Source organism: Rhinatrema bivittatum, chromosome 6 (genome assembly GCF_901001135.1).
Source record: "Rhinatrema bivittatum chromosome 6, aRhiBiv1.1, whole genome shotgun sequence".
NCBI classification, from domain to species: Eukaryota; Metazoa; Chordata; class Amphibia; order Gymnophiona; family Rhinatrematidae; genus Rhinatrema; species Rhinatrema bivittatum.
Window position 1 is genome coordinate 251,418,660 of NC_042620.1, and position 23,090 is coordinate 251,441,749.

The following is a 23,090-nucleotide window of genomic DNA, read 5'->3' on the forward strand; positions in this document are numbered from 1 at the left end:
TCCCCTATTTTAATAGACCCTCCCTCTCACTAGTCATCGCATTAACAGTCCTAATGGCAGAAGCCATGCAACCAGGGCTATTTCTGGAATCCTGTCTCATGGGCTCCAACTCCAGCCATCAGGTGATGCTCTTAACCAGAACTGGATTGGCCTATCGGAGGATCAGACGTTCCCTGGTGGGCCGGTCACCCTATTCACCTCTCCTCAGCTCCTGCTCCACCACATCCACGTCCACCAGTGGCTGAATAAAAAGGAAGAGCTGGGCTTGGCACATCCCCTCCTACTAGAGTCTGAAAAAAACGGCCCAGGTGGGCCACCAGCACCAATGCTCCTACATGTGGTAGAAGAGTCCCAGTGAGGCTGTGTGAACCAATCCCTCCCACCCGTGGCTGGGAAAAAAAAAAAAAACCCCAGTTGGACCGCCGACACTTCCCCTCCTGCCTGCGACTGAAGAAAAGAACTAATGACGCCACTGGCAACAACCTGCGCATCCTCAACCCCTTATACCATAAGATGTTTAGTGCGTCCAGCCCACCCCCTCCAACCCCTGAAACTAATAGTGCTCATCACATGCAAATACATGTTGATGAGGCTATTAGCTATTCGCTTCAAATACAAAAAGAAAATGGGGCGCCCGATCCGCACATTTGTACGCTCAGAAATTAACGCCAGCCCAGAGCAGGTGTTAATATCTGAGCGGCCCAAAAAAGTGTACAGAAAAGCAGAAAATACCGGAATTATTAAATTGGAGGAACCAAAAGGTTTAAAAAAAAAAAAAGTGCTGGCGGTCAGGTTAGGAAAAGGGAAGCTCAATTAATGAGCATCCATTTCCCTAACCGTGGCTGTTCACCATTTAGGGAAACGGATGCTTGTTAAATTGAATGTTCACTTTGATTCGGGGTGAGTTTTCGGGAGCTGGATTGGGGTTAGGGGGATGTTGCAGATGCATTCGGTTATCCGTTGTAAAATTGACATCATTAAAGAATTTTTGATCCTATAAGTGATTAAAAGGATTTGATTTGTGCAGTGCAGCTAGCAGAGACTGCAGTATACAAGTCAGCTCCTCTCGTTAGAATTTTCATTACGCGTAGGTTATAAAAAAAAAAAAAAAAAAAAAAAAAAGTGCGTATTTTTGTGTGCGGTGAGATATGCGCGTTTATGGATGCGCGTGTGGCCCTTTTAAAATCTACTTTTGTGTCATAAGACCATTAAAAAAGAAAAAAAAATAAGATTATAGGCAAAGTGGCCTTCATGCAAGGTCCAATGCAGCACTGGGCTGGCTGAATACTGCAAAACCCTCCCCATCCCACACACAGAAAAATCTCCTTCCTTTTGAAATGAAAATCTACATTTGCCACCAGCCCAGTCTCAGCCACTGTCCCTCTTTCCCTTCCCCACTTCCTTGTATAATCGTCTGATTCCCAAATTTACAATTTCCAGGGGGCCCCTCGCACCCTGCCAGTATCTTAATTTCTTCTGTTTTGCAGCCCGGGTGATGGTAGCAGCCTAGCCGGGTCCGTGGCGTCTGATGTCGCTTAGCAGCTACGCTGCAGTAGTAGGAAGATGTACCTGCTCCTTTGGACCTCCGGCTTAATCCATGAGCCTGTATTTGCAACTACTTTGGAAATCTTTTCCCCTATTTTAGATCTTCTCCCAAATCACTTTCGTCCAGTCATTCCAGCGCCATTCCTCGCCCAGGGGCCATGCACCAGAGCTGCTTCCGTAACCCTGCGATCACGGGCCCTAAATCCAGCACTAGTTGTCAGCGTTGTGGGGTGACTTGACTATGACTGCTACTTACACTCCCAGTCCTCCAAGTGCTGTAAACCCTGCGTCTGCAGCAGCCCGTGCTGACCCCGGGGAGCAGAACACCTGAGCCAGGAATCGAGCCCAGTTCTCTCGGCATGTTAATAAATTGCACTGCCACAGGGCTGGCCCCTTGCTAACGTTTTTTTTTTTCTCCACAGAATCCGTTCAGCACCTGGAGAGAGAAAAGAGAGATCTGCAGAAGCAAACGAAAGAACTGCAGGAAAAAATGCAGGTAAATGTCTTTGTGCGGAATGTGCATGTGTTCTAGATTTACTGATGCTTGTGTTCACATTCCAAGGATCTCAGAGAGAAAATTCTATATTAATCCTGGAGTAAATTATTCCAACCATGAAAGTAGTTTCCCTCCTGGATTACTTAGTCCTGCAGTAGCTAATGCTGATTCAAATATATATATGAATAGAGGTGTGCAGTCAATTCCAGGATTAAATTTGAATAGCAAGTGTTAACTATTTGTAAGTACTCCCCACAAACACACACACTCACACACAAACACACACTTCCCGTGTCCTCACTATAAAGAGGAGGCTCTAGGAGTAGTCTGTTCTGAACAGGGGGAAAGGTTACCTTCCAGACCTTTGTGGTTGGATAGAACAGTCTCCGCACATTGAATGGTGTTCCAAATCTAAATTTTACTGAAATAAAACGTCTTTTGATTGAGACAATCTGACAAGCAGTACATTTGTGAAGAGATGAATCTGTTTCTTCTGTTTACACATTTGCCAACCAACCAAATGGGTTCTCCACTTCTCTACTCCAGGATCTCCTACATACGATCAACAAGCTCCTATGACTCTTAGGATATCATTTTCTTCCTGAATTCCAATAGTTGAACTGTTTTTCTTCAAGATACTCTCTTCTCTTTTCTTCTTTCCGCACTTGGTTGGTGCTGAAATCACTTCTCCCCAGTTCTGTAATATCTTGATGACGCCAAATATGCTGACTGGACAAGTCAGTATAGAAATTCCTGCTCGCTTGGAAAAATCCCAGCAGATTGCTGTGTGGGGTTCAGATCCTTTTGTGGTAACCCCAAAATATAACGCAGATATAGGACTCTCCCCTTCCTTGGTTAAATCCTAGAAGTAGGCATTCCCTGTACGTACCCGTATCAGTCCAGACCGTGGGTTATGCCTCCCTTCCAGCAGATGAAAACAGAGAAATACTTGTAGAGCGTCCTCCATTAACCTGGTGTGCCCTCTGCGTCCCTTCAGTATTTCTCTGTCTCCAGCAGATGAAGGTTGAAAAACTCTAATTTCTCAGTCCTTACCCTTCCAAGTTTGAAGCTTTTCCCTTCCTATTTTCTTTAATCTTGCTTTTCCCTCCTTAAATCTCTTGGGAGAGGGAAAAAGCCAACAGATCCCTGTCCTAGGTCTGCAGTTATTTGCCTGCACAATACAGCCCCATGCCGACTATGTGCCTTTATCTTCGGTATGTATGCTGCTTACAGCACAATCCATTCTAGTAACCTTCCAAACAGGTGCTCTTACAAATGGACCATACCATCTCCATACTGTTGTATGCCAAAATATCTCATGGTTAAAGGGGACACATTTATTTAGTGGGGAATCCAAGGGGTCCCTACACATTATAGGGTCAATATTGAAAAGCTATTCGGGTATCTAAGTTAGCCAGATATATCTATCTGCTGTGCTGCTGAATATCCAGGTAGAGATCACTACTTAGACACAAGTCTTATCCGTCTAAGTTTAGACCTGCTATTGAGCAGGCCTAATTTAGGCGGATAAGTTATCTGCCCATTTCCGCTACAAATTGACTTGCCAAAAAATAGCCAGATAAGTGACTTATCTGGCTATCTAGCGGCCACTGAATATAACTGGATATTCGGCAGCCCGCTAGATAGCCGAATAAGTAAAACTTATCTGGCTATGAAGCGCTGAATATGCTTTGAATATCAGGCCTTATATATTTTTAGGGGGTAATGTTCAAAGTGTCAGCTTTTGGGTGCAGTCCCCAGTTACTTTTTACCTATGGACTTTGCACCTAATTTCAAAGCAAAATTATGCATTTATTTTCTCTTTGAAAATTACTGCAGGGACATTTGCACTCACTTTTTGTGTTGGTAGAATTTTTATGGAAAATCATGCACATAGATTTGAAAAGACAGACTCTGCATATTATTTTCTGTTCCCTTCTATGCACACCTCTGGGAATGGCTCCCTTGCTTGCGGTTAAAAGTATCACACTGTGGGGCACCGTGCATGCTTTTGGATGGATTAAGGGAGGGCAATTTTCAGATGGCCACTTTACCAGGGTAAATCATTATCTACTCATGTAAATGGCTTTGAAAATTCATCCTCTTAGTCCGTAATGTGCAAAGAACAAGGAGTGAAGCCAGATTAACTAACCCAGAACTGAATATTGGAAAAACTGACCCGGGGTAGAATGATCTTTGTATAATAACACTATTGGGGAAATCTCAGACTGGTGGGGCTATGACCTTTAAGTAAATCTAACCTGTATGGCTCAGAGAAGCCTGTGACTTAGGTTCATAATCTTGAGCTACTGACCACATCATCCACTCCCTCTCTGTTTGCGCAGATTGAGGCAGCAGAATGGCAGCAATTCCAGTCTGACCTGCAGACTGCCGTAGCTGTTGCAGATGACTTCAAGCAGGAGTGCGAGGAGCAGCTGAAGGCTGTCCAGCAGCAGCTAAAGAAGGCCCAGGCGGAGAATGACAGATTGAGGAAGATGCTGCAGGAAGCCCAGGGCTTGGGGTACAAATCTAGTGATAGAGGTGGATGAAGGGGACATGGAGGGAGCCAACATTCCTGAACTAAAGATGTCTGAAAAGTCCCATTTTTATAATCATGCAGAATATTAAGATGCCTCTGGGAGTGTGTGTGTGTTTGTGTGTGGTGGAGTGCGAAAGGGAGTGCAACATTTTTATAGGAGAAAAGATAGTCCAAAACAAAAGTAAAACCCCTCCCCCCAGGTCACGTAGTCCTTGGTAGCCCTCAGGTACACAAGCCACATGCTAGGTGAGTAGTCAGAGGTGTGAGGTGCCTCCCCAACCGCAGGACCAAAGGTCACCCCTAATTTTAGAGTAGAGCCCACAGCAGGTACTGGGACTTTCCATGCCCGTGCAAGTGCAGGAAGGTTATCAGCCCACAGGCTGCATAAGGGCTCTGCCTAAGGTATCATGGGCACTTCCAACTCTCTGAACACTGTCTTGAGTAGCACAGGACTTTCCAGACATGTCTTATTTACTATTTATTTATTTTCCTAGAAATTATAGCTAATTATCAAGCCTTCCCAGTATTTACTAGGGGTGTGCATTCGTTTTGAACTTAAATGGAAAACGCAACTTTTTTTTTTTTTTAACTTAAAAAAAAGATGAGGCTTAAACGATCGGATTTCCAACTTATTCAACATAGCTATGTTGAATACGTTGGAAATCGCGATTGTTGATCTAAATAAAAATTTAAACCCCTCACCCTCCTTAATCCCCCCCCCAAGACTTACCAAAGCTGGCCAAAAGTTCCGTGAGGGTCCGGGAGCGGACGCGTGGGGAATCACATGACGTCCGCGTCACTCTGACGTGGCGCCGACGTCACGTGATTCCCCTCGGGTTCGCTCCCGGACCCCTCGTTGGGCCCAAAAGGCACTTTTGGCCAGCTTGGGGGGGTCAGGCCCCCCCAAGCTGGCCAAAAGTGCCTTTTGGGCCCAACGAGGGGTCCGGGAGCGAACCCGAGGGGAATCACGTGACGCCGCATCACTCCGACGTGACGCCGACGTCACGTGCTCCTTGCAAAGGAGTTCAGGAATGGCGTCCTGACCCCGCTGGACCACCAGGGAGTTTTGGTAAGTCTTGGGGGGGGGGGGGGGGATTAAGGGGGGGGAGGGGTTTAAATTTTTATTTGCACATATGGACATAGACTCAACTTATGGAATTCTCCATATGTCCATATTGACCGCAAATGGGACCCCCTTTCGACTTATGGACTTATGAACTTAAACTTTTGGTCTGCACATCCCTAGTATTTACTGAACTGCTAGAAGCAGTGACGTATCTCTGAGATACAAGTTATAGCTTTAAGTATTTATTATATTTTATAACCTATTTTCTTATCTGCAAGATTTAACCTTAGCAGAACTCATCATTGGCTTGCTAGCCTAGATGTTTAATATAGCCAGAGGTCAACTGACCTTTGATTTTTATCCAAAAAAGCTGGTTAGGTTTTAGAAAGTTATGTCTGAATATAACCAGTTAGGTGTTAAATATCTGGACTTGTGTGGCTGGATAACTTGCTATTTAAGACTGTGTAGAGAACAAAAAAGATGTAATGTGGACCTGTGGCCTAAATATCCCCCCTCTCACCCATTATTAATTTATTTAATGTTTATTGCATTTTATAAATGCACAAGTATATCATATAAAAAGCAAAGAAAACAATCAGATCCAATCAATCATCTAATAAAACAAAAATGAATGTATTCTTTCATGAATCCTCTTTACAGAAAGCCAGAAATCATTATAACTACAATAAAATCATTAATCATCAGAACAGGTGCAGAGCAGAGCTAGGACAATTCATATTACAACTAACATGAAAAAAAATTAAAATTCTGGTGTCACCTCAGCAAAAAATATCCTTTCACTGCTATTTTGTGAAGTAACACATCTCCTGCAAAAGAGACATCTAGAACCTTGCCAATCCATACAGTCACAGCACTGACTCTCAGGATTCAAATAACAGTGACTTTATGAAAAAGCACCAATGCAAATATCACACCAGGCCCTAGAACATTAATACATCACCTACTGGAATAACAGAACAAGCTGGACTACTACAAAAAACTACATGCGAGCAGATATACTGCACTTCAGTCACATGCACACAGGCAAAACAGAGACCAACCTTTACCTAATATAGAAATAAGAGACTACAAATTAGAAACATGCAGATAAAACCAAAATATCCTGAGAAACTAGAATATGAACAGTAGAATGCTGAAGAGCAAAATACAAAAATATTAAGAAATGCATATTCCCATATTCAAATTGCTAAAATCTAAAAATAATTCTTTTGACCTCTGTTGTCTGATCTTTATAGTTTTCTAATCAGTTGGTCCTAGTCTCTTTCCCCCCCCCCCCCCCCCCCCCATTTTTCCCTTGTCGCTCATTTCCTAATTCCTTTTCAGTGTCTCTCTTCTACTACTGTTCTCTTCTCTCTCCCTCTCTCTCACACACACACACACAATTTCTCTCACAGATGCCCTCATACACATAAGCTCTTACTCTCATCCCCCCATTCTTATGCACACACAGACCCACACCCAGGCTCCAATTCATATACATACAGAGACGCACACACAGGCAACCATTCTCACCCACATTACACATATTCAAGCTCCAATTCTCACCCACATACACGGATTTAGGCTCCCTTTCTCACCCACATACACAGATTCAGGCTCCCATTCTCACGCACACATACACACACACCCAGGCTCCCATTCTCACTGACACATAGACACACATTCAAGCTCCCATTCTAACCCACAAACATGCAGGGCCTTTTCATTAGGTGCAGCCACATAGCCAAAGTTAAGAACATAAGAACATAAGAAAATGCCATACTGGGTCAGACCAAGGGTCCATCAAGCCCAGCATCCTGTTTCCAACAGTGGCCAATCCAGGCCATAAGAACCTGGCAAGTACCCAAAAACTAAGTCTATTCCATGTAACCATTGCTAATGGCAGTGGCTATTCTCTAAGTGAACTTAATAGCAGGTAATGGACTTCTCCTCCAAGAACTTATCCAATCCTTTTTTAAACACAGCTATACTAACTGCACGAACCACATTCTCTGGCAACAAATTCCAGAGTTTAATTGTGCGTTGAGTAAAAAAGAACTTTCTCAGATTAGTTTTAAATGTGCCCCATGCTAACTTCATGGAGTGTCCCCTAGTCTTTCTACTATGCGAAAGAGTAAATAACCGATTCACATCTACCCGTTCTAGACCTCTCATGATTTTAAACACCTCTATCATATCCCCCCTCAGTCGTCTCTTCTCCAAGCTGAAAAGTCCTAACCTCTTTAGTCTTTCCTCATAGGGGAGTTGTTCCATTCCCCTTATCATTTTGGTAGCCCTTCTCTGTACCTTCTCCATCGCAATTATATCTTTTTTGAGATGCAGCGACCAGAATTGTACACAGTATTCAAGGTGCGGTCTCACCATGGAGCGATAGAGGCATTATGACATTTTCCGTTTTATTCATCATTCCTTTTCTAATAATTCCCAACATTCTGTTTGCTTTTTTGACTGCCGCAGCACACTGAACCAACGATTTCAATGTGTTATCCACTATGACACCTAGATCTCTTTCTTGGGTTGTAGCACCTAATATGGAACCCAACATCGTGTAATTATAGCATGGGTTATTTTTCCCTATATGCATCACCTTGCACTTATCCACATTAAATTTCATCTGCCATTTGGATGCCCAATTTTCCAGTCTCACAAGGTCTTCCTGCAATTTATCACAATCTGCTTGTGATTTAACTACTCTGAACAATTATGTGTCATCTGCAAATTTGATTATCTCACTCGTCGTATTTCTTTCCAGATCATTTATAAATATATTGAACAGTAAGGGTCCCAATACAGATCCCTGAGGCACTCCACTGTCCACTCCCTTCCACTGAGAAAATTGCCCATTTAATCCTACTCTCTGTTTCCTGTCTTTTAGCCAGTTTGCAATCCACGAAAGGACATCGCCACCTATCCCATGACTTTTTACTTTTCCTAGAAGCCTCTCATGAGGAACTTTGTCAAACGCCTTCTGAAAATCCAAGTATACTATATCTACCGGTTCACCTTTATCCACATGTTTATTAACTCCTTCAAAAAAGTGAAGCAGATTTGTGAGGCAAGACTTGCCCTGGGTAAAGCCATGCTGACTTTGTTCCATTAAACCATGTCTTTCTATATGTTCTGTGATTTTGATGTTTAGAACACTTTCCACTATTTTTCCTGGCACTGAAGTCAGGCTAACCAGTCTGTAGTTTTCCCGGATCGCCCCTGGAGCCCTTTTTAAATATTGGGGTTACATTTGCTATCCTCCAGTCTTCAGGTACAATGGATGATTTTAATGATAAGTTACAAATTTTTACTAATAGGTCTGAAATTTCATTTTTTAGTTCCTTCAGAACTCTGGGGTGTATACCATCCGGTCCAGGTGATTTACTACTCTTCAGTTTGTCAATCAGGCCTACCACATCTTCTAGGTTCACCGTGATTTGATTCAGTCCATCTGAATCATTACCCATGAAAACCTTCTCCATTACGGGTACCTCCCCAACATCCTCTTCAGTAAACACCGAAGCAAAGAAATCATTTAATCTTTCCGCGATGGCCTTATCTTCTCTAAGTGCCCCTTTAACCCCTCGATCATCTAACGGTCCAACTGACTCCCTCACAGGCTTTCTGCTTCGGATATATTTTAAAAAGTTTTTACTGTGAGTCTTTGCCTCTACAGCCAACTTCTTTTCAAATTCTCTCTTAGCCTGTCTTATCAATGTCTTACATTTAACTTGCCAATGTTTATGCTTATCCTATTTTCTTCTGTTGGATCCTTCTTCCAATTTTTGAATGAAGATCTTTTGGCTAAAATAGCTTCTTTCACCTCCCCTAAAAGTTCTACTTCTGCTGCCATGGAGATGGGTTCCCGTGGCAGCCTTGCAGTTTCGGCTCTTCTTCGCCATTGCGGGGATAGGATCCCACCATGGCATTACTTGAACAAGCTTCTTCGAGTTCCGGTTGAGTGGGCTTTGAGTTCAAATTGGGGTGGGCAACTGCCCACCTAGGCCCACCATGGCCACACCACTGCCAAGGACACAACCTTTGAATGAAATGCAGCAAAATGACTGAGCATTGAACAGAACTTGAAATTTGATGGCGGAAGAAAACAAGATCTGAATTCATCTTGACCTCTAAGAACATGACTGGAGTTTTAAGTGGAATTGTGCATCTTGCCATCTGAGGGGGGTAGAGTGCAAAGTTATTCTTTCTCTAAGTATTCTGCATAGCTTCCAATTTGTCAGGATTGACTTTGAGTCTAGACTGAGAAAGCCATTCAGCGGTCCTCATCAGAAAGTCATTGAATTTAACAATTCATTTGAATCTCTGTCTTAAAAAATGCTACCATCTGGATGTCATCAGCATAAAGCAAACGGCTATAACCTTGGCTTCGAATGAGAGTAGCCAAGGGTGCCATCTAAAGATTAAAAAGAGAGGGCGAAAGTAAAAAAAAAACAAAAAAACAAAACCCTGTGGAACCGCACAGATGAACCAATTTAGAACAATTCCTTGTAAACCAATTTCTCTAAAACACCAGATTAAAAGCTGGTGATCAATAGTACCAGATGCCATACTCGTATTTAGAAGGACCAGAAGAGCGTCCTTCTCGTTATCCAGATGTAGTCTGAGTTTGTTTACCAGGGCAAGCAGAGCAGGTTCTGTGCTGACGCATTTTCCTGTAACCCGATTGTCTAGGGTGGGTGAAGAACAAAGGTTTGATTAATTAATCCAAGACAATTTCCCCGAATATCTTGGATAAGCTTGGGAGATTAGAAATTGGCCTAAAATTGTTAGTAAAGCTCAGATTGAAGTTTTCTTTTTTCAGTGCAGGGTGCATGCTTGCAGTCTCTAAGATCTCTGGTAAAACCCATCTGCAAGATTGTCATTGACGATCTGGGAAAGCTAGAGAAAAAAAATGCAAATTGGATTTTTTTATACACTTAAAAGGCATAAGGATCAATTGAAGAGGAACATGAATTCATCTACTTGAGAACAAGTTGTAAGCCAACCAGAGGTACATCAATGAATAGTGAAACAGTGAGTCCAGATTGGCAAGCATATAAAGCAGGAATCCTCAGTTTCATCAACAGCAGAAGTTAAATATATGCTAGTATCAAAATCAAACTGAATTTTATGAATTTTAGCTTTAAAAGCATCCACAAAATTTTCCACAGAGTGCACTCTGGGCCCTAGGCTAAAGATACATGAATTTGAGATAGCACCAGAAATTAATTGAATTTAAAAATTTCCTGAGCTCTGCTCTCTGCTAATTTAAGGGTTTTCTTAAAGTAATCCTTTTTAGCTCCCTTAATTTCTCAAAGATCATGCTGGCTACTAGATTTCATTCTTCACCAATTTGTAGTTGCATTTTCTTTCCGCCAGAATGGTTTGCTGTTTTAAAATACATGGACCAAGATGATACGAAGGAGGGTTATTATGAGTTCTTTGTAAAATGTATGAAATCAGAGGTACTTGGTTATCTGCCTTTTTTTTAATGTAGAGTTCCTCCTTTAATGGGAGGTTAATAAAATCTTCAGGAAAATTTAAATTCTCTGCCAAAGTTTCAGATGAATATCCCTGGTCTCCCAACTGGAATCTTATCAGCTGTTTGGAAAGGGGGAATTACATCTGACCAGGTAAAGAAAAAGTCACTAATAGATCAGTCCATGAAAATGGGATACAATTCACTGCTTGATTGGGAAATTGGTAAAAAACTAAATCTTCATCTAACCCGTTGTGTCAGATCTAATTTGGCCATTGCTGAAAAGAATTGATGCTTAATTGGCTTAAATGGTTCATCTGCATGCATATTAAAACCACCTAAGGTAATAAAATAAGAACTCCTGATTGAACATTCACTAATATGTTCAATTAAATCATGAAGCAGAGAATTTGAAACTGGTGTAGGTTGATACAGTAATAAAAGATTAAAATTTCTTTGAGTCCAACTGAAGAAACAGCAGTGAGGGGCAGTCAGGACTGTCAAGGAATACACTGAATCCCCAGTCCTAAATAATTTGTTGTGATATCGAGGTGTTTGGTGGATTCTTAGGGGCAACAGTGATAGTGACTCCCACGGGGAGGAGCCCCGTAGGGAACTGTAGCACCAGGCTAGACTCAGATTCACAAATCTTTATTATGCAGCTTGTATGGTTCACCAGAGGTGGCAGTAGAGAGTGGATTAGATAGCAACAGTCTGTGATCCTCTGTGGAGGAGACCCATCCCACAATGGTGGTATAAGGCCCCGATGCAGATATCCAGTGAGGCACTGTAGGAGAGACAGACTGGCAGATGTTATTACACACTCCCTTGTAGCTGAGTAGATAGAGTTCCCAATAAGCAGTAGAGAGAGGATAGGTAACAGTCTGTGATCCTCGGCAGAGGAGTCCCATTCCACAGTGGTGGTGTAGGGCCCGATGTACATAGACAATGAGGAGCTGTAGATGAACAGATTGGGAGAGGTAGTACTCACTCTCTGTAGCTGATAGGTAGTGTTCAGCAGGTAGAAGAATTGGTAGTGGGCACCAGGATAGACACACAGGCCCTCGAGGAATGAGGCACCAGGATAGGCACCTGGAAATAAGCAAAGGGCCCCAGAGGAGCGAGTACCCAGCTTAGTAGAACCCCGGAGGGTGTTGATAGCTTGCAGAAGCAGCAGAGCAGCTTCAGACCGAAACAAATCCAATCTGTTGCTAACTCGGCGAGAGTCAGCAAATGGGCAACCTTTTGTAGTCTGAAGCAGTGATGTCACTCGAGGGGGACGCCCCCGAGGTTCACGCCAACACTACTATAAGACGTGAGGCGTGCGCGCCCTAGGAGGCCTCAGGACAACATGGCGGGACACCGCGCCAAAGCCGCTCCGAGGACGCCAGAGGGTGCGGCAAGGAGACACTACGGACGCGATTCTCTCGAGACTGGTGGAGAAGGCTGAAATAAAGATGAAGCATGTCTGGCGAAGCCATCTGAGACCGGACGCAACACAATTTTTTTTTTTTTTTTTTTTTTGCATTATTTATCAGCTACAGTCATAGGAGTCATTAGGGGTAGCAAGTGCCACCCCAGTTTTATACATCTGATCAGGCAGGGAAAAACCAAGCCCCAGCTGAAACCATTGCAGCTGGCAGCCACACGATCCACTGTTTTGCCTTAACAGCTGGCAGCAGGAGTCGCATTTAAGTGGACGTCATCTCCATGTTTCGCGGGGCTAATCTTGCAGCTCTTACCACAAGATTGGCCCTGCGGCAGCAGGAAATATGTTGCTTAAGCGTGACTCTGGCTATGGACCGTGCCACTACCATGGGCTAGTGAGGATGGCATTGCTCACCCAAACATAAGAGAACCCCATAATCTGGCAGCTGCCAGTGGATCCCATCCCACTGGCAGCTGAAGATATCGAGTTCTGACAGGCCACCATGGATGCCATCCCATGATGGCTGAAAAAGAAAGGAGACCCTGCCTCTCAGCAGCTGCCAGTGGATCCCACCTCACTGGCTGTGGCCATCACAGAGCCCGTTCCATGATGGCTGAAGATTACAAGAGCTGGAAGGCCACTGTAGAGCTCATCCTGTGATCGCTGAAGGAGAGGAGATCTCATGACCTCATCCCGCTGGTGGCTGAACACAATGAGAGCTGGTAGGCCACCATAGAACCCATCCTGCGGTGGCTGAAGAAGAGTGGACCCGTGACCTGGCAGCCTGAAGAAGAGGCAAGAGGGAGGAGGCCCTGAGCCTAAGCGAGTGAGTGTGAGAGAGGGAGTGTGTGAGAGCCTATGTGTGTTTGTGTGAGAGATCCACTGAGTGGGAGCCACTTACGGAGAATGCCTGTGTGTTGTAAGAGCCATTGAGTGTGAGAGTATGCCTGTGTGTGTGAGGGAGAGCGAGCCATTGAGCATGAGGGTGTGCCTGTGTGTGAGGGGGAGAGCCATTGATTGTGAGAGAGTGTCTGTGTGTATATGCGAGTGAGTATGTCTGTTAGACTGTGTGTATGGGAAAGAGAGAGGATACAATTTGTGCAAACTTCCCCTCCCCCATTAATCCAAGACCATCTCAAGGTGAATGGAAATGACTTTGGAGAGGGGAGGATTTTTTAAAACTCTAGTAGTTTTAATTGTTGAATGTTATTTGATGTGTCTGCTGTTTTGAAATATTTTGATGTAATATTTGCAGTACTGCTCTTGTCTGGGAAGAGTTTTTGCTGTTTGAGTCTTGGGAGTTAGTGTTTTGAGACGGCATATTGTCTCATGGGGTAAACTGTATTCTTGGCAGACTGTAATAGCCTTTTTTTTTTTAATCTATGTAAATATTATCCAAAACTACTGTATGTGAGCTATTGAGACAATATTGGACCCGTATTTGGATGTAAAGGTCTCTGATTTGACATCTGAATTGGGGATCTATGCCATTTTAAAAGTTTTGTATAACATGTTTAGATACAGGTTTGTTGTTTTTTTTTTTTAATTTTACATGTATTTTTAGGCAGCCTGACTTATTCTTTTACCTAATAGGTGGTGTATTGGTGTTTTAGGGCCTGATGTAATATTTGCAGTGTTGCCTTTTCATAGGTGGGGTTTGAGTGCCAGCAGTTAGTGCTGTTATGGTATGAGAGGTTTATTATTTAATTGTTTATTCATGGTTTTCTGAAGGCTAAGTCCATACCTAATACATGTTACAATACGGCTAATCACAAGGACAGTGAGGAGTAAAGGGGACACACATGTGAAGACACAAAAGGAAAGACGGTGTGGACAGATCTGTTATATTAATTAACTTGCATATTTATTTGAGGTAATCAGGATAAAACACAATTTTTAATTCCTAATATGTAGAAAGATGGAGCTCTCACACGGCCGTGTTTCGCACCGTGACTGCATCAGGGAGACCGGCGGGCATTCACATCTGTAAATAAAAGACAAGTCACAAGTAAGAACAGTAGGCAAATACAAAGACCCCAGCAATTTTAACAATAAACTAGAATTTTTCAAAAAGGAGGACATACCATAGAAGTACATTAATGCAAATATATACCTCCTGCTCAACCTCAAATGCCGTTCAATAATGGGATAAAGTGTTACGGGTGCAGCAATAGTATCTAAGAATGTAGAAATACAGGAGTGTTGTTTTAAAAAAAAAAAAAAAAAAAGGCACAGTCTTTTCAGCTTTTCTAAAGCGTTAAATGATGAAACCAAAACAAACCTACAAATTTTTGAAGTGCTCTCTACGCAATGAGGGAACTTATTAGTAATGTAGTACCTTGAACAATCCCATCAGATCTTGCTAAAAAGCAAAAGGCAAGTAAGAGGACAGTGAGAAGCAATGAACGGGAAAGAAAATCCACTGGTGCTGTGCCTACCATGGCATTTAATCATGTGGGGTTCAACGAGAGACAGGAAAACAGAGGCACAAAAATAACTTCAAATTATTTGATTGAGAAGAGGAAGAACTTTGAAGGCTTCGGGGAAACAGTCCCGACGTGTGTCGCTGCAGACAAATAGGAGAAAACAGTGTTTATTATTTTTTAATAATAAACTTAAAAATCAGCAGGACAAAGGATTTCCTTACAAGAATTTAAACGCTTAGGGGTAGATTTTAAAAGAAGCGCGCAGGCGTACATGTGCGCACGCTACCTGGTGTGCACACATGGACGCCCGATTTTATAACATGTACGCGCATGTTATAAAATCCGTGGTTCTCTTTTTCAGAATAAAGAGTCTTGCTCGGATAAGCGTCGTGCTAAGGGCCGGATTTACGCACGTGGGGGGTGTGTGTGTGTGTGTGTGTGTGTTACGCGCGCCAGGCCTATTTTATAAAGGCCTGGCGACGCATGTAAAGCCCCGGGACGCGTCTAAGTCCCGGGGCTTTGAAAAAGGGATGGGGGGGAGGGGTCAGGCAGCCTGCTGGCACAGTTGTGTGCCAGCAGGCTGCCGGTGCGCGCAACCCATGCCTGCCTAGAGGCAGGCGCAGAAGGTAAACAAGTCAGGGGGGGAGGGAACGGGTAAAGGTACACATGGACGCCCGATTTTATAACATGCCTTTACCCGTTCCCTCCCCCCCCTGACTTTTGTTTACCTTCTGCGCCTGCCTCTAGGCAGGCATGGGTTGCGCGCACCGGCAGCCTGCTGGCACACAACTGTGCCAGCAGGCTGCCTGACCCCTCCCCGCCCCATCCCTTTTTCAAAGCCCCGGGACTTAGACGCGTCCTGGGGCTTTACATGCGTCGCCAGGCCTTTATAAAATAGGCCTGGCGCGCGTAACACACACACACACACCCCATGTGCGTAAATCCGGCCCTTAGCACGACGCTTATCCGAGCAAGACTCTTTATTCTGAAAAAGAGAACCACGGACTAAGAACAGAAGCTCAAAGAGAAAGAACAAGGAATATATGTAAACTTACAAACACTTTCTGGCAGCGCTCCCTGCAGCAGGTAGTGCGACTGTACACTACATGGGACTGGGAACCGCTTCAGAATAAATGCTAAGTCAAAACCGCGCCAAAAGATCATGTGACAGAAATAGGTAGGAGATGACAGGGAAAGAAACCATGGTATGAGTAGGGCAACATACTCAGTGTGCAAAAAGCAATCAGAGGAGCAAAACAGACAGCCTTTAAATAATCAGTTAGAAAAAAGGTGACCATTCTACCTTATGGTTCTGCCCTGGGGAATTAAGGAGTTGAATTTAAAAAAAAATCCAACGTTGCTCTTTGCAGGTCAAGGCAAAGGAAAAATCACCACCTCTTTCAGGGCATTGTGGTTGCTTAAGAACAAAGAATTTAAGGTCATGATGTGGTTAAGTGCAAGGTGATGCATATAGGAAAAAATAACCCATGCTGTAGTTACACGATGTTAGGTTCCATATTAGGAGCTAGCACCCAAGAAAGAGATCTAGGCATCATAGTGGATAACACATTGAAATCGTCGGTTCAGTGTGCTGCGGCAGTCAAAAAAGCAAACAGAATGTTGGGAATTATTAGAAAGGGAATGGTGAATAAAACGGAAAATGTCATAATGCCTCTGTATCGCTCCCTGGTGAGATCTCACCTTGAATACTGTGTACAATTCTGGTCACCGCATCTCAAAAAAGATATAATTGCGATGGAGAAGGTACAGAGAAGAGTGACCAAAATGCTAAAGGGGATGGAACAGCTCCTCTATGAGGAAAGACTAAAGAGGTTAGGACTGTTCAGCTTGGAGAAGAGACGGCTGAGGGGGATATGATAGAGATGTTTAAAATCATGAAAGGTCTAGAATGGGTAGATGTGAATCGGTTATTTACTCTTTCATATAATAGACTAGGGGGAACTCCATGAGGTTAGCATGTAACACATTTAAAACTAATCGGAGAAAGTTCTTTTTCACTCAACGCACAATAAAGCTCTGGAATTTGTTGCCAGAGGATGTGGTTAGTGCAGTTAGTGTAGCTGGGTTTAAAAAAGGTTTGGATAAGTTCTTGGAGAAGTCCATTATCTGCTATTAATCAAATTGACTTAGAAAATAGCCACTGATATTACTAGCATCAGTAGCATGGGATAGTTTTTGGGTACTTGCCAGGTACTTGTAGCCTGGATTGGCCACTGTTGGAAACAGGATGCTGGGTTTGAAGGACCCTTAGTCTGACCCAGTATGGCATGTTCTTATGGCTAATCTCATATAAACACACAATTACTGGGATTATACCTGGGGGCTTGAACCCAGGAGCTTATCCCCTACACAAAGGGCCACACACAAACTTTGATTCACTACATCACGGTTCCAGGTAAAGTAGGTTTATTTTAGCAATAGGAGGATAGAACAAATAAAATCAGATTGTATAGAAGAAGTGATGGTAGATAATAACAATTGCTACATAGATATTAAAAGCTTACCTTTCCAAAGGATCAGCCGTACCTTCACGTCCAGGGCTCGCTCTCTCTCTCTCTCTCTCTCCCTCTCTCGCTGTCTCCCTTTATACACTACAAACACTTGTGAAAATAACAGCGTTCCCTCCCTCTGAGTTCTTATCAGTTTTCAGAAACAGAGGTGCAGCCTTCATTCTCTCTCTCAGGCTTTAGTATAAGTTAATTGCTAGTTTTCTCATCATAGACTTAGTGGAATAACTAAACAAACACTCTTGCCTGTTCATAAACATTTCACAGTGCAAGGCAGTAAACAGGAGTTCACTCAGAGTTTGGCCTGTGGCCTTCAAACTATTCTGAATCCACATGGCCTATCCTCTATATACATCCTCAACAAAAGTAACAAAAAATAGCCATGTCAGAGCTCCATCTTTCTACATATTATTAGGAATTAAACTGTGTTTATCCTGATTGCCTCAAATACATATGTATTTGTAACAGAACAGTCCATACAGTGCCATACATTCTTTCCTTTTATTTAACAACAGCGCTAATGCCATATGGGTTCCAAATGTCTTTTGTGTCTTGGGAAGAGAGAGTTGAGAGAACGGGACTGCTGGAGACCTGGGGGAGGCGGGTGGGAGGGGACTGAGGAAACTAGATTGCTGGTGACTTAGGTAGGGAGAAAGATGGGAGTGGAGAGGGCACTGTGGGAGTGAAACTGAGTTCCCTGCTATAAATATCACTGTTTACTACTGAGAAACAGACATTCAGTATCAGCCGCTGAATTAATAGTTGTTATTTGTAGCAAAGATCTACTGTCCTGAATGATCTTGTCGACACTTAAATAAAAGTTCCAATCTGTTTTTATCTCCGCTCAGGAGGTTGCTCTGTATGAAAGGGGATATGGAAGACAATGAGATAACTACCAGAGGCTGTGTATGAAGTGTGCCTAATGAGATATACTCTCAGTGCTTCTTGTTGGATTACAAGGGTAGTTTCCCTCCTTCCCTCCCTGGGCCTGATTGCATCACATCTACAGTGCACCCAGGCTCACATGGACCTCAATGGATAATGGTAGAACTTTCTCAGTTTATTAGTTCCCTGCTGTCATGATTTCACCTGCTACTCCTTCCTCATGAGCGATATAAATGAGGAAAGTTTCAATCTAGTTTTCGGTGGACATGCATATCTGGATAGATTATAAGAGCAGGGGCATCAGACTATTTCTCGAATCTTTGGCACTTATTTGCAAACTTCTACTCAATTTTGATCTTAATAAGTTTTTGATCTATATTTTCCTTTCAGCGTGGATTCCATAGTTACTGGCCAGACAGCAACGAGAATATCAAATATGGAGACTCCAGTGGTGAATGGCACATTTCCAGGGAGAGGAAGGCATATTTCCCCTTGGGCAGTTGTTTCTCCCCCCACGGTAAGATATGTAAGGGGCGAGAGCTTCCCCTGCTCCCAAGTGTGGGTCTTCATCCACCATGACTGTATCACCTCAGAGCGGATGTAGCTGAATGGGGACCACAGTCTCCTTCCAGCTGAGCTGCTTTCTGTACTCGCTCGCTGCAGAGGAAAACTGGAATTCAAAGCTTAGGCAGTGTAATGGGTTTTTTTCCTTATTTGCCTTGCAGTCTGAATTACACAAACACTGACCGTGAAATAATGAACAGCTATATTTTCTGGATAATATATGTACAGAACAGGTGTTTGAGAGCACCTGAGACAAATAACAAAACAAAACAAACAGATGTACAATACCGGAGAGGCTGAATCTTTTTTCTGTGTCTGTTCCGCTCTAGTCGGCAGTCGTCCCCCCCCCCATTCCCTTGCATCTGTATATTATTCACGTTGTCTGTAAAGCCTGTTGCTGAATTATTGTTTGTTGTAAACAGAGGTGATGTTTTTAACGTGCCACGGTATATAAAAAATCACTAAATAAATAAAATAAATAAATTATGTCCTTAGCTTGCGCATGCTCAGAACAATTCCTGAAATTTTTCCAAGCTACTGACAAGAAAAATCCCCACTGCATATGACCTCCAAGATGGCGGATTTCCATGTCTTCGTTCACGGCTATTAATTGCCAAATTCTGAAACGCCTTAAAATAATAATCAGAAATCAGCACATGTAGCAGTTGTATATATCCATGACGGCCTGGGCAATTGCCAAATGTTTCAGTGCTCAGCTTTCACCAAAACCACTTGTGCTATACTTTTGACTGATAAAGCGAAGTAAGAGTTAAACCTTAACGTTTACTATGCTAGCTGGACCCTAGCAAGTAGCAGTCCTATCCTTTTAAGTCTTATCTCCGTTTTGTGATCACTACTGCTCGTGACCTTGAAGCTTTGCAAACTTCATGTTAGAAGAAGGGCTTGCTGGGGGGGGGGGGGGGGGCAGAATTGGGTAAGATATGCCAGGCTGCCTAAAAAAAGTAGTGAAAGAACTATATCATCCTACAAACATTCCACAAACCTGTGCAGTACTGTGTGCCTGTGTTACCTTAGCAAAAATATACAGCACTCCCTAAAATACTGAAGGAAAAGTGAGAGCCGTAAAGCATGAAACAAGAACTTTTTTTTTAAGACTGCAATCAGTCATAACTATATGACAGTATTTTTCTCTCACGAAAGACATAATTATATACACTAATACAGACAGTAACTTTCGCCGCAGGAGATTTGTAGAGCGGCTACTTGGAAGTCTTACACACTTTAGCCAGTCACTATCGTTTGGATGTCCAGGCCTCAGGTTCTGGGGTTTTAGAGAAAGTGTGCTTTGAGTGGGACTCTCGAGGTCTCACCCTGGATAGGGAAGCTTTGGTACATCCCAGGAATCTGGACTGATCCGGGTACATACAGGGAAAGGAAAATTGGTTCTTACCTGCTAATTTTCGTTCCTGTACCACGGATCAGTCCGGAGTCCCACCCAGCTCAGGAAAGAGGAAAGGAGAGAGTCCACTCGATCAGTTATTAGGTTTGCTCTGAGGAATGGCTCTGGTTTCCGGTTCCACCTAGAGATGGACAGGGCTTTAAGTTTGCATGGTTTCTTCATCCCTCTGCTCGTCTGGGAGACAAAATTAGTTATAGTTAGCGTTTGCTAGATATTTTGTTCATCTGGCTTGGGTACAGTTCAATACTGTCGGACTGCAGGTGGCACCTCATGGTATAGGGCAGTGTCAGTCAAAACTTTTCTGTCTCCATCTGCTGGAGGAGAGGCAAAACCCAGGAGTCTGGATTGATCCGTGGTACTACAGGAACGAAAATTAGCAGATAAGAACCAATTTTCCTTTAGCACATATTTTGCCTAGAGCTGATGGTCTGATTCTTAAGACTGTCCCTATTATCTGATGACCTTAGTCCATGGAGACCCACCTTCAGTTCACTCCCTACATTGAACTGTCCCTTCACCCCTTCTCAGGAGAGATGCTTTATTCATGGTAGGAAAGTTTTAAGAGTTCAACAGGGGTTGCATACTTGGAATATCCTGCGTAAATATTAATGGAAAAAAAGGGGTTGTTTAGGGGTGTTCTAGACCAGGGTTTGGAAGTATGCACACAAGTTGCTGTTTCGTAAGCAGTATACATGCATTATGTTTCTGATCTTGTCCGTACACTTTTAACACCTGCTAATTGACTCATGCAATTGAAATCACCCTTGCCTTTTGTCTGTAGTTTCTGGGTTGGAGGTCTGGGTGAACTGGTGTGGGTTCAGGGTGACATGCTGGAGGATATACATGAATCTCTGGTGAAGTGCTGGGGATATTAGTGAGGTACTGATTCCAAGTATGTGTGCAAGTAAGTATTTTCATAAGTGTAGTAACAGCAATGATTGCAGAAAAATACCATACTTTATAACAGGGGTAGGCAAATTCCGTCCTGGAATGTCACAAACAAGTCTGATTTTCAGGATGTGCACAATGAAAATGTATGAGGTAGATTTGCAAGAACTACCTCCATTGTATGCAAATATATTTCACACACATTCGTTGTGGATGTCCTGAAAATCAGACGGGTTTCTGGCACTCCAGGACAGGAATTGCCTAACCCTGCCTTATAAAATACTTGCCTCCACGTTTATTTCCAGGGTATTACACGTGTAAAATGTATGCGTGTATTTTTATAAAATGGAAAGAAATATGCTTCTGCATTACAAATTTATGCACGTACTGAAACATACGTGCATACTTTCAGGGCAGAAATATGTGGTATTCTTTAAACTGTGCAGCCCCTGCCACACAGCTTATAAAATTCTAGCATAAATCTCCAAGGGCCCACTTACGCATAGCAATGGTGTACTGTGGACAGGTTTGAAAGTTGGGCTCCCTATATCTTGGTGCCAGCTCTTTCATCTCTTGCTTACAAGATCCATGTGTATCTCACATGCAGTGCTAATTGTAACCAGGCATCTCTCTCTCTCTATCTCTCACAGGGTGATGTGGTAAAGAGCAACAGCCAGCGCAGCCTTAGGACCCCAGCCCTGATAGGTGAGAATGCCATGGCAAATAGTTCTCTCCTCTTTCCTGGGTCACAAGTGTTGACCACCCCCCTTAGGGGAAAACTCAGGAGCAGTAACTTAGAATATGGAGGAAGAGTAAACATGGGGAGCGGGTATGAACAGATCTCAATCCCTTAAGCTGACAAGTGTCTGGTTCTCATTTACAGAGACTCGAGTGACGACGACAAAAGAGGGGGATACACACCAGTCAAGACCTATCCCTCATGCCATGGAGACCACTCGAGAGAAGCTGAGGTCAGTCCATGCTACTTATAACATCATCGAGATAGGGTCACAGTCAGAGACAGTCAGCAGGGAAAAGGGGACAGGAGGCTCTAACTCTCAGGTGATGGGAGAATTGGGCTGGAGACTCTCATCTTTCTTATTCTTCTTTATTAAGATCTTGGGTCTCCTGTGAGTATGGATGGTTCTCTGGTTAGGCTTCTGAGGGAGGGGAAGCTAGCTTTTGAATTAAACTTGGAACTGAGAGCTGTACTGATGTGTTTTTTTGTTTTTTGTTGTTTTTTTTTTGTAGTGAGGCATGGGCGGAGGACTCCGGAGCCTATATCAGACGGTATGGAGGGTCCAAAAGAGGGGTCTTCCTCCGATGGTGTCAAAGCCGCACCCAGGGTTATAAGGTGAGTGAGAAGGCGGCTTTGGGACTGCATCAGAAAATCATTATACATTCCCCGACCTCCTAACTCTTATGTTTGATTGATATAAGAAGCAGGAAATAATTTTTAAATCAAAATTTGAAAACTCAGGAAAAATGTGTGTGTGTGGCTCATTGAGACATGGCGGGGACAATCTTCCTGTAAGGAATCTGACCTCGGACATGTGAGGGGACAAGGTCAGGTCTGCACCGTTTTGGGGATTGGTGTTGACTGGGTCCAGGGCTAGGGGGTGCCGCAAGCCCTTTTGCCCAGCAGCAAGCCTTGATTAGAGGTAATGGGGGAGTGGGAGGGTCGACTATAAAACCAATGATTCTTTTTTGACTTGAGGTGTCGGTTGGAGAGGGGGAAACGGGAGAATACTATATACCAATGGTGTTGGGTGAGGGAGGGGGTCCAGGGGAGGCCCAATCTTGTATATTTTTTGTG

The 23,090-nt window shown here is 43.4% G+C and overlaps 1 protein-coding gene across 1 annotated transcript in view; it reads left to right on the top strand.

The window, feature by feature from the left end:
* Positions 1-23,090, top strand: part of LOC115094092 (trichohyalin-like) — a 157,182-nt gene that overhangs the window by 117,088 nt on the left and 17,004 nt on the right. The window contains exons 14-19 of the mRNA XM_029606790.1: positions 1,968-2,041; positions 4,387-4,562; positions 18,793-18,919; positions 21,925-21,979; positions 22,158-22,245; positions 22,526-22,628. Of these exons, the coding sequence (XP_029462650.1) occupies positions 1,968-2,041; positions 4,387-4,562; positions 18,793-18,919; positions 21,925-21,979; positions 22,158-22,245; positions 22,526-22,628 (623 nt within the window). The remainder of the gene's footprint in view (positions 1-1,967; positions 2,042-4,386; positions 4,563-18,792; positions 18,920-21,924; positions 21,980-22,157; positions 22,246-22,525; positions 22,629-23,090) is intronic.